Source organism: Colobus angolensis, unplaced genomic scaffold (assembly GCF_000951035.1).
Source record: "Colobus angolensis palliatus isolate OR3802 unplaced genomic scaffold, Cang.pa_1.0 Scaffold26, whole genome shotgun sequence".
NCBI lineage: Eukaryota > Metazoa > Chordata > Mammalia > Primates > Cercopithecidae > Colobus > Colobus angolensis.
The window spans coordinates 18,758,284-18,770,509 of NW_012115821.1; the positions used below are offsets into that span (position 1 = coordinate 18,758,284).

Below are 12,226 nucleotides of genomic sequence, written 5' to 3' on the forward strand. Positions count from 1 at the left end.
TAGCATTCTGTCAGCTTAATCATCACTACAACACATAGGAAGTTATTTTTTAACCATATGAACGATCTACAAAGAGTCCTCCACTGTCGCTTTTAGACTGGACTTCTGTGTGCCCTAGTAGCCACTGGCCAAAAATTCTCTGTTGGCCAAGATATGGAATTAACTCACTATTACAGTGTGGTTTTATTCTGAATATGGTAACAAATATACCGATATGCTGGCTACCCCAGGACCCCACTAACAACCTTTTCAATTTTGTAAGCAATTACCCTACTCTTTAACAATGCAGACACATCAGAGGTATATATAGTGGAGGAAATTCAATTGTCCATTTTCTATCAGTAGATGCTGGTAAAGTGTTGAATGAGAGAAAAATCTTCTTTTTTTTTTTTTTTTTTTTTAAACAGAATTTTGCTCTTGTTGCCCATTCTGGAGTGCAATGGGGCAGACTTGGCTCATTGCAATCTCTGCCTCCCAGGTTCAAGTGATTCTCCTGCCTCAGCCTCCCAAGTAGCTGGGATTACAAGCATGTGCCACCATGCCTGGCTAATTTTTGTATTTTTAGTAGAGACAGGGTTTCACCACCTTAGTCAGGCTGGTCTCAAACTCCTGACCTCAGGTGATCCACCTGCCTCAGCCTCCCAAAGTGCTGTATTACAGGCATGAGTCACTGTGCCGGGCCAAATGAGAGAAAAATCTAATCTCAGTCATGAAAAATGTATAAGAATGCCTATTCCCAGAGGATACATCTCCACTTAGAAAATATTCACAAGTAATACAACTACTATCTATTGGTGTGTTTTGCCTCTTGAGCCGCCATTCAAGTAGAAGAAATCAGAAATTGTCTGGCTATTACTAGTATGAATTTAAATGGACCAAACCTGATTCCATTATGTAGAATTCTGGTATAGTCAGTCCACAGCGCACTGGCACCGGCACCATCTTCCCTCTTCACACTCTCCATCCCATGAATCTTTGCTTTAGGAAACCAAAGCTTCCTAAATGTAGCCATGCCTGAGTCTTTGTCTAGGCCCCTGGTATCCGATTAGCCAGAATGGAATGTAGGAGGTGAGATTCAAACAGATAAACTAGTTTGAAAATCGCCTTCAGTTTTCCATAATGCTTCGCTTCATCCATGTTCCCTTAAACTTCTAAAGATAAATAGGCATATAGTAATACAAAATTGGATTGATTTAAAATGATACCTGTGATCTCGTAGGATCTGGAACTTACTGGAACACCAAGAATACAAATTAATTTGTATTTGTATGATTTTGAATTTACAGACCTGGGCTGGGTTTACATTCAATTTTATATCATAAGAGTGGGTTTAATAATTTATTGACTAACAATATACAAGATCTACTTAACAAAGTATTTCAAATATATTTCATAAGATGTTGCCAAAACCAAAGGTTTGAATTCGTAAGCAGATTATAAATGATTTTAATCTATTCTTTGAAGCAAGCCCAGGAGGGGGTTTATGCAGTAATATCCTTTAGTCAGCAGTGCCTTAAGTCATTATATATATAATAAAACATTTTAAAAATATAACTTGGGCTTTTCACTAACACAGACCTATCTTGGCCAGTTATTATTAATTAGTTTGAAAGGACTGAATTGATTCGATTCTTTTCTTGCATCAAATCCAGGAAGATATGCACCCTTCCTGAACTACCATAATTTCAATGGGCCAAGCCTTCTACATTCTTCAGCCCACTGAGTCCTCACTGAACTTCACGAAGCTGGTACTGTGATGAGCTCCATTTCACAGATGAGGAAAGTAAGGCACAAAGAGGTAAGTAACTTGCACCAAATCTCACAACTGGAAAAGGTAGAACAAACATTCAAGACTTGGTTGTCTGATTCTAAAGCTGGTGTGCTTAACCACTACGTAAGAGAAATGCCATTCCCCTCAATTTGTGCAAAAAAACCTTGTCAAATATAACTTTAATAACAATGATTGAGACCTGCATAATACTTTGCAGCTGACACAGTGCTTCCACATCCTCCAGAGTCACCCCTTCTTGGGTGACACTGAGTACAACACTGATGTGTGTGTAAAGTGCGGCCACCTGCTGGGATATCCAGAAAATGCTACACTCCAGAATTTCCAAAGAGTATTCTGCACTGTTCCCACCTAACCCAGTGAGGGGAGTGGCGGACATCCATGGATTTAAGATAAGGATATGTTAAATGAGAAAAACCCTTTATGTATTTTTAGAAGCACTTCTACAGTCATTAGCTGATTGAAAACCACCCTGTGTGGGAGATGGTAAGACAGGATATCTCTGATATCCTGAAGGACAAAGAGACTGAGGCTCAGGGTATCTCAGTGAAGTCCCAGAGTGAACGTGGGACTCCGGCAGGACAGAACCTAAGTCTTCCAGCCCCCTTCCTGGGGTTGGAGCCACATCTTGGGAGCCTAGGGCATCTCCCATCTTGCAAGCTCAGACACCCACACCATAGGTGGATGGCTGGTGGCAGGTGGGTCCTAAAATGGAGAAGGAGGCAGAGTCAACCAGCCTACCGCCCATGACCCTGGGAATCTAGCATGATTCTAAAGATGAAAACCTCAAAAGGGGGTTCAATGAACAATTTGAAAAGTGAAAAATTGCCAAGCTTCTAGAAGGCCACGTGTAATATGTCTGAGTTGCAGACTTAAAGAAGACATTCTTTCTGATTCTTGGTCATAATGGGAACATATCCTCAATGACAACTTGAGGTTAAATTGCAACATTAGTCATAGACATTCTCAGCCCCTCCCACAGAATACTGTGATCAGAGATGCAAGTATTCATCTATGTTCATGCATGGCTGCACAGGGTTTACAGTTCATAAACTTCATACTTACCTTGAGGGAAAAAAGACTATGTTATAAAACCAAAGATTTTCTCAAATCATCAGTGTTACAACACTTTGCAAATAAACACCAAATTCAATGTGCAGATTAAAGTCTGTTCAAGAATACAATAGGATGGCATGGCCACACACATGAAGGAGCCAAGGAGCAGAAACAGATACAGGTATTTCCAAATGGCTGCCAGACTGGAAGACACACAGCACCATCTAACATTTCCTCATGAGAAGGCAATCACATGGTCTCGACCAGCCTTTCTAAAATGAGGGCGTTTTAATTCAGTGCTTAGGGGATTGCATTTGTGTTGGTCTGACAGTCCCCCGGGGTCTATGCAACATAAATTGTCTTCCTCTCAACATTTATACCCTTCTGGTTTTGCAGTACCTCTCTAGTGCTCCCTTAAAAAATTATGAAGACTCTTGAGGCTAAAATTTTTTAAAAAATAATTTGCTTTAACAACAACAAAACTATCAATGGGAAAGTAAGAGGGGAGTAGCAGGCAGAGAGGGAAGGCGGTGGTTGGGGGGGCGGAGGTGGAGGCATGCCAGCCCGTCGTCAGTCTCCAGGGGAGATGCCTCCTCATCTCTCCAGGGCAGCTCACAGAGCCTCTGGGTCTGCACCTCTATTGAACATGTTCCCTTATGCACTGCTTCAAAATGGGCTACCCCGTGAGATAATGAATGCCTAAGCACAAGGCCGCTGTCTGTGTCTGAGATATCTTGGCACCCCTGGCCTCTGGACCAGAGGCGGGCACTCTACAGGATCTCAGGAAATACCGGCCAAATCAGGAACACAGCTGCGAGGCTGTGCTTTGCAGACATGGTTCTGTCTTTACCCAAACCAGCCCTAGCAGAGGCCTTCTGGGGGAGTAGACAGGAGGTCGTGGGCAGCCCCTAGGGGTCTGAGCACAACACACACTGACAGTTAAAATTGCCGGGAAGTCTCGGGTTTTTCTTTTATAATTTCATGTGTCATTTCCAGTCTCCTTCATAAGGGATCAAAGTTTTGTTTTGATGAGAAGGTATTTTTTTAAAAAAATTATTTCCCCCCAAAATATATTTCAGTAAACTGGTTGTTCCATGAAGGAGTGTACCTTTTTTATCCTCCAGCTTTGGGTACCTCCCACGGAGTTGCAGGTTTAACCCCCATTTGTGATAGTGGGAAGCCCTGCCTCCCATCTTTTTCTCTTTTCTTTTTTTAAGCACCTCACGATCTGGCTCCTGCCTCTGCTTCATCATGCCTGCTGGGGCAATGGTTCCTGCCTGGGGAAGCTAAAAGATAAGGCATGTCACCGGCACTGTTAAAATTAGTGGTTTCCATGGCCTCCGTCAGTTTAGCTGGGTTTAGGAGACATGAGGCGCCAAGGAATTCACACCAGGATTGCTGTTGACCTTGTACAGGAAGCTCCTGTGGCAAAATCAAACACGATGTTATTTCTCCGGGAATAGACACCACCCTCACATGTCCAACCCTAGCCTAAGGCCGCTGAGGTTTACTAGGAGAAAGACACTTCTCACGTTGAGGTGAAAGGGCCTGAGGTTTGAGAAGCCACTCATCTACAGGAGGTGGCTCAGCCAGGGGAGGGTTTTGTGGCCCCAATCCAGGCCCAGCCACCACCTCTCTCTCTGGGGGGCAGTGGCCCCTGGGGCCATCTCTACATAGGGACTTCCTGTGACAGTGTGCATTCCCTGGTGTGGAACTGACTACATTCAATCCAAGGCAGGTTTGGGGAAGATGCAGAAAGGAAGCCAAGATGGATAAATGCACTCGGCTTTCTGCTCTGGAAAAGGCAGTGTTTCCAAAAATGCGATCAAAGCCTTTTCACTAACTCAGCATACATGAAGACATCACTTCCCTGAGATACAGCCTCGGAAAGAGCAAGATAAAGTGAGTGAGGAAGAGATAAACTCGCCTGGAATCAAATCCATCAACACTACTTCCTGAGGGTGCCTGGGCGCAGCGCAGTGACAGAGGCTCCTCTGGGAGACATGGGCCCCTCTTGGGCCTCCTGGTATCCTGCTTGCCCCCCACAACCTGGCAATGGCTATATAAAGGAGCTGACTGTGAGAGAGCCAGACAGCCCCCAGCTCCCTTCTCTGTAGCACCCCACCTTCTGGGGGTGTCTGAGAGGCGGTGTGAATGCAGGGCTGACCACAAGGGTTCTGGGATGGCATCTGCAGCTACAGGCAAGGCACAGCCTGCAACATAAGGAGTCCCCTTTCCAGGCCTGTCTCTGCTACACCCTCTTTATGGAGAGTCAATCCACAGAGAGGAAGTGATAAACAAGTAAACTTCAAAAATGGTGACTGAATGATGCAGTCTCTGTAAGGCCATGGGAAATGTGTGCACAAAAGTCGATCATCACTCTGCATTAAGAGAAGGATTCTATAGGTTATGGTTAAAACTGAATCACAGGGCCAGTTCTCACAGTGACAGCACTAGAAAACCAAGCTAATAAAGAATCCCAATCTGAGGAAGATTTTGAAACTGTACAGTATTTATATGCTTGAGGCTTATTTCTCCATCACAGTAAAATCTAAAACTCCCCTGGAAGTATTTATAATGCACTGTGGTGACCTAAAGGGGCCAGGTTATGTACTAATAGACACAAAATTACAAGGGACGAAAGCCTCTTTCCTGGGGAGACCAAGGCTGGAATTTCTTTAACTCACTTGTAATCCACCTCTACACATTCACATACTAACACGACTGGCTTTGGGGGAACATTTTCATCAAATTAACAGTGTTTGGCAAGCATCGGAAACACAGAATCTCACAGACAGATACAGGGAGAAAGAATCACAGTTCAGTCCAAAAGCAACACACTGAGGGGACATCAGAGACCAAACACATGCAGAGAAGCTGTCAGGGAGCAGCTGGGAGACACGCAGAGTTGCCTCACACGTGGCAGCAGGAGAAGGTGAAACACGGATCCAACTGCTTACCCACTAAGGACACCAAGAACCAGGTTAAGGACGAAAAATGAGCCAAGGATGATCAGACTAACAAAATACACCCATGGCCATTCCCATCCTATCGCATCATTTACCTGTAAAATGTAAGGAGATCAGTTATCAGTTACCCATTTGCTAAAGAGCAGAGCCCCAGTTGCAGCTGCCAGACCTCTCAGTGCTTTGCTGAAGGTTAGTGCTCCTAGGACAGGGACTGGGCCTAGGTCCTTCCTTTTTTTTTTTTTTCTGCAAATAAGGACAAGCTCAGCTGCTGAAATCTACAAATGGGGCCTACCAAAAGCCCACCCAATCCAGCTCATTTTGAAACCGTTTTATAACAATTAATCTGCATTATATTTGGATCCAGACAAATAAAGCAATTATAAATGTATCTCATTTTAGAACAGACAAAAAAGGGCAAGCAATGGAAACTGTTTAAATCTCAAGCAACAATGCTGATTAATTTCTGGTCAATAATCGTTCTATAGTTCTCCTTCATGAAGCCTGGTGAGGTTCCAGGAAACAGCTTGATTTGGGAAGCCCCAGCAGAAAAGAAAGCATCTCAGAGGACACATAAAATGTCTGGCAACCCCTCTTGGCGGCCCTCATCCAGCAAAGCCTGTGTGGTCTTGGCAACTGTCCTCAGGACTCTGCTTTCAAGATGAAAGAGGTGTAGCTTACCCGCTCAATACACCAAGTACAAGATTTAGTACGAAAAATGACCCAAAGATGACGAGACTGACAAAATACACCCAGGGCAATTCAAATCCCATAGCATCATTCATCTGCAAGAAATAAGATGGTCTCATAGGAGTGGGTTAGTAAGAGAATTCAGTAAGGAGAGAGGGTCACATTAGAGATAGCATTCTATACATTTAAAAACATTTACTTAGATTTAAATCAGAAACAACAGTAGCCAAATCAGAGACAACAGCACCCAACACACATTCATCACATATTCCCAATACACACACACACACACACACACACACACACACACAGAGTTATCAAGGCTTTCAAGCCGAATAATAGCAGATTTTGGCCCCAGGAAGGAAAATCAGCTGGGATTTGGCTTTTTCTTACAGGAAACTGTCTTGATATGTGATTTTCGGGAAAGGTCTTGGTAGAGGACAAAACTAGTGCTTAGCTAGAACCTATTTTCTAGACTGCCCAAGATTTTAGACTTTGTGTTTAAAATTTGTGATGGTGGAAAAGTCTTAATTATAGAGACAAACTTGCACCATTTGACTCTATAAACTCTTTTTAAAAACTCCTAAAATAACCTTCTACTGGAAGCCAACCTACCCAAGGAAACCAAACCCACTTTACATCTGGATTATCTGCAACCTGTGAGTGCAAACAACATGAATGCAGCAAAATGAATGCAAAAAATAATTTTTTCAAGGTCAATCAGCTGACACACAGTCAGGGTCTCTTTGCGGAACGTGCTTTTTCTTAGCTGAACCCACAGAAAGGAGAAGCAGCCCTTATTCTCCACACTTTGCTTTGATCTAGATGACCCCCCCTGGGAGACTGGCTCCAGCTGTGAGCTGACTGGGTTTCGAGGTGAAAGGGTGTGACCTGAGAAACCCCATTCCCCTACTCCTGGACAAGCTCATGCTGCACACTCAGACACAGTCTCCCTGGCAGACCCTGCCAAGAGAAGCTAGAGCAAACAGGTGCTTTAAGGATCACAGCTGGATGGAACTTTCCACCAGCAGAGGTCAGTGTTAAATACAGCAAACACCTTTCCCAGGAAGGAGGTGTTAAGGACCAGTCAGGGGACAGAATGGATGACCCAAGGTATGACCCTGCCATAACACCCAGAATTTCCAGCCAATAAGAATTGCGAACAGTCTGGATAGAGCCATCTCTCTTGCCTTGCAGGTGCAAGCCCTCAGGGTGTTAAGCATGTGCTTTTTTGCACATGATCTGGCTCCAGGTTTTAGCTTTATAGAATGAGGCTCGTGCACTTCACAATGTTTGCCTCATGCAGAAGCCAAATAGGGAAAGTGAACATTAAAAAAAATTACCTAACATCTGTTGCTGAAGTCTAGGGAGAGGGCATTAAATCCCTTATGAAACACCTGTTTGGCCACATGAAAACTGATGTGCTTAACAGAACTCATATCAGTCTGCACATCTTACATTGGCAATTAGAGTAATGAATGAGCCTGGGCCGTGACTGCAATTGTTGATCTAATTAAGTTGGATAAACTAATTTCAACAGGAAGGCAGAGGGTAATTCATCCAGAGCAACTATACCACTAAACTTACTGAAAACCCCATAGATGAAGAAGAAACTGGCTGCCTGGCATGGTGGCCTGTGCCTGGCCTGGGTCAGCACCTGAGACAGAGCCCCATCTGGGCTTGTTTCCCTCTGGTTTGGAACTGAGGTGCATGCAGTAGGGGAGAAGGTGCCCATCAAGGTGACAGGAGGGCGGACAGGTCCAGGGCTCCCATCAGGAAACCTCACTCTTCCGTGACCCTAGCAACCGTCCTCTGCTTAGCCATCTGCTTCACTAACCCTCCTTCAGGCCTCAGTCTGGTGTTCCAGAGAATGGCTCTAGTAACGGCTGTCTTCTCCACTTGGGAGGGACAATTTTCCTTTAAAAAATTTAATACCCTTTAATTTCTTGGGAGTAGGTGTTCATCAGATTCACATTTGCTCAAATCAGAAGTATCACTTGGAATGACAGTTGAGGCCTAGAGGGAAAGGCTGGAGTTGAACACAGTCCACTGGAGATTCCAAATCTCGAAGTCAGAAGGTGGGGCAAAAGAGACAAGCTTCAGTTCTGAGAGCCAGTCTTGCTCCCAGTGAACCCTTCTCAATCCAAGTCCCTTTTCAGAGCCAAGCATTTCTTAGATCTTAACATATACAAAAGAAAAATCAGAACATGCAAGCTGTTCTCAAAAACACCCACATGAAAATAAAGACTGCTTGGGATTTTGCCTGTATGGTCTTTATCAACAATGAAGAAACTGGCTTCCACTGAAGGACTTCAATTTAGATAAATTTTTTAAAAACTTGTATCAAAGTCATCAAGGGGTGTCATCTGGTGCCCAGGAATTTTCTTTTTAGCTTCAGTTTTCCTTCTTTCAGAAGGCTGAAATGGGCCAGGTGTAGTGGCTCATGCCTGTAATCCCAACACTTTGAGAGGCCAAGGCAGGCAGATCACCTGAGGTTGGGAGTTCAAGACCAGTCTGGCCAACATGGTGAAACCTGTCTCTATTAAAAATACAAAACTTAGCTGGACGTGGTAGCAAGTACCTGTAAATCCCAGCTACTTGGGAGGCTGAGGCATGAGAATCACCTGAATCCCAGAGGCAGGGGTTGCAGTGAGCTGAGATCATGCCGTTGCACTCCAGCCTGGGTGACAGAGCAAAACTCCATCTCAAAAAAATTAAACAAAATAAAAATAAAAGGCTGAAATGCATATTCACGTCTCAAGTTATAGACCAATGCAAGGCTGTTTTTCTAGCTGCTGAAAACACTTCTGGAAACTTGGTATAAAGGAAAAGGCAAGCCCTTGGCTGGTTATTGAGAAAGTTCCTAGGTGCCCTGGATGAAGGAGATTGTCAGCTTGACCATGAGTACTTCTTGTGAAGGTCTGACAGCCAGCACCTCCGCAGGAGTGTGCACTGAGAAAAGAGCTCAGTGCTAAAGCAAGACACCAGAAATTATTTATCTGGATAGCTGTCTCCTGAAACCAATACTTTTTATTTCCTACATTTAAAAACAACTTCTTTCAATTGAAGGGAAAAAAATTTCCTCCAAGCTGAAGAGAAAAATTAAATCATGTAAGTCTAATTCTGCATCTTGAGAAGCCCAGAGAGGTTCCATGACCTACTCAAGGTCACACAACCAGCCTAAACAAGCACTCTTTCCCTGCCCTACACCCTGCTGCCTCTGTGAGCAATAAACACTTACATGTGGGTCAAACAACAGCTCAGTTATATTTATGGAACTCACTTTATCAAAGAACTCTACTATAGTTTTCTTTCCGCCAGAACTTAATGATCCCACTTCCCACACATCCAAATAGTCCTGTTCTAAGTGTGCCTTTCTACATATTGGACCCACTCGTAATTCCCTTCTCAAGACCCTGCCAGACATTTTCCAGACACTAAGGAGAAGCAAGGCATAAATGAGCTTGAGAACGCTGACTGAATATAAACTTGACTCGACGCAAAACAATGCCCTGCAAAGACTTTGTCCACCATATGTAAACACCTAAAGGATTCAGAAATGTGCTTGTAGTCAGTATTTAAAATCTAATCTCTTTTTATCTCCCAAGATGTTCCCTTTATGCCCTACTTGTGGATAAAAATAGATATTCAAACATGGCACATCTACACTAATGAGGAAATATGCCTGGTACACTTGAAGGATGATGCCCATCACTTGTGTTTATTGAGTGCCTGCTCGGTGCCAGGTACCGTGCTGGGCAGGGATGTTCTGCTACGTATCACAGTGGTGTGGCTTCCAGCTGACTGTGGCCCATGAAATATTAGGAAGGCTTGGTTCCTTGGCCCCTGCCTGTCTCTATGATGAGCTAATAAATGCAATCAATAGGTAATTAAAAACAATCCTGATGTGTTTCAGAGAGTAAGATCTTAGAGAACAGTCGGGAAGACATTACTTAGCTGCCCCCTAGTGTTCTGGAAGGATTCATAAACTGCTGACAGGTGGAAGAATGCCAAGGAAAGAGTGTTGGGTTCTAGTCTAGGCCAGGGGGTTCCCACAGCATGACCCGCAGGCCAAATCCAGCTTGCTGTCTGCTTTTATATGGCCTCAAGCTAAAAATGATTTTTACAGTTTGAAATGGTTGGTGGAGGAAAAAATCAAAAGCAAAATATTTCATGACACAGAGAAGTCATACAAAATTCAATTTCAGGGTCCATAAATGAAGTCTGATTAGAATAAAGCCACATCCATTTGCTGATGTATTGCCCATGGCTGCTTCCTAGCTATAGTGGCAGGGCTGAATAGTTGCCGAGGTGACCATGGAGCCTGCAAGACCAAATACATTTTCTATTTGGCCCCTTATAAAAAGGTTTGCAGACCTCTGTTCTAGATCAAGGACCACAATCATTTGCTGTAGAACCCAGGGAATGTTCCATGGTCTCTACTCCACTGTCTCCATCTTCAAGATCCCAGATCTTCTATAAAGGGATATAGACTGGGATAAAGTTTATAAACGACTTGAGATCCTCCACCAGAATAAAGATGCTGTGTAATTCATGGAGAATGCAATTATACTGTCAAATTATTAACCATGTGATTGTCATATTAATAATAAAAATAATAATTATATCATCCTAGATGATATTTAAACCTTCTCAGGAAAGCAAGTGGAAACTTTTGTTTCCAGGAGCCTGAAGTTCTCTCTCCTTTAATCATCTACTCCCAGGTTTTACACTTGCTTGGCAACAGGAAAATTGTGAGAAGCGACGTGCAGGAATATAACATAAAGTATAAAATTGTTCATTAGTCAAGGTATGTTGGATCCACAGTTGACAATTTACCACATCAATAGAGAGAAAAACAAAGCTGAGAGGAGTCACAGATTTTGATTTTTTTAAAAATCAAAATGTTGTTTTCTGTACTGTCTGGGGAGGGGAAATATCAGAGTTTGGGCTATTGTGATGATGCTTTTTCTATTTATGAGAAACTTCAAGGGAAGACAGGAATTGAGATTTCAACTAATCTGACTAGAAGTTGCAATTTAGGAAATAATAGCGAAAATGAATGCTTCACCTAACCTGAGGGCCCTCTTGCATACAGAAGCCATGCCCCTGGCTCAGCCAATACCATCCCCTCCTCCTTCCTCTGCATGAAAAGACATTGTTTTACAAATATAAATAACAGATGTGCATACCACCCCCCACATACACACACACACACAGACACACACACACACACACACACTCTCTCTCACACTCCTAGGACAATCAGAAAAAGAAAGGGAAGTAGGAAAAACAAGATATAACATGTTGGTGATGCTTAAACCTCAACAAACTAGACTCACTTCGGGGACTAAAGGTAAAAATATACCTTCTTTGCCTAATATTCAATATATGGGGACATCTACATATATATGTGAGCTGGTGAAGGGAAGCAAAAACCTATTTATAACCATTATCTGTTACAGTCTCTGAAGTTATGGAGGAACAGCAAATCCTAAAAAGTATCTAAAATTTAGAAACTATCAGAAGCTATTTCTCAATTTACAGGCTTTCTGTCTAAAAGCTGATTTCAGAAGCACTTTATTACTAATTTCCTTTTAACAACTCATGATTGGAATCCTGGTAACTCCCCTTTGGACTTGCATTTAGGCTCAAAATCTACATGTTAGCTGTCTTTACCAGCAACTCTTATACCATGGAAAACAATTTCTAAACTTCTGTGAGT

The 12,226-nt window shown here is 43.1% G+C and overlaps 1 protein-coding gene across 4 annotated transcripts in view; it reads right to left on the bottom strand.

Annotated features, from left to right (window-relative positions):
• The window catches only part of CACNA1D (calcium channel, voltage-dependent, L type, alpha 1D subunit), a 327,099-nt gene that overhangs the window by 138,119 nt on the left and 176,754 nt on the right, over positions 1–12,226 (bottom strand). For 2 of the 4 annotated variants that reach the window (XM_011947282.1, XM_011947284.1), the window contains exon 8: positions 6,493–6,596. In XM_011947282.1, coding sequence (XP_011802672.1) covers positions 6,493–6,596 — 104 coding nt within the window. Of the gene's footprint in view, positions 1–5,805; positions 5,910–6,492; positions 6,597–12,226 lie in introns of all 4 variants that reach the window. The other 2 variants (XM_011947281.1, XM_011947283.1) reach the window with 1 other exon arrangement.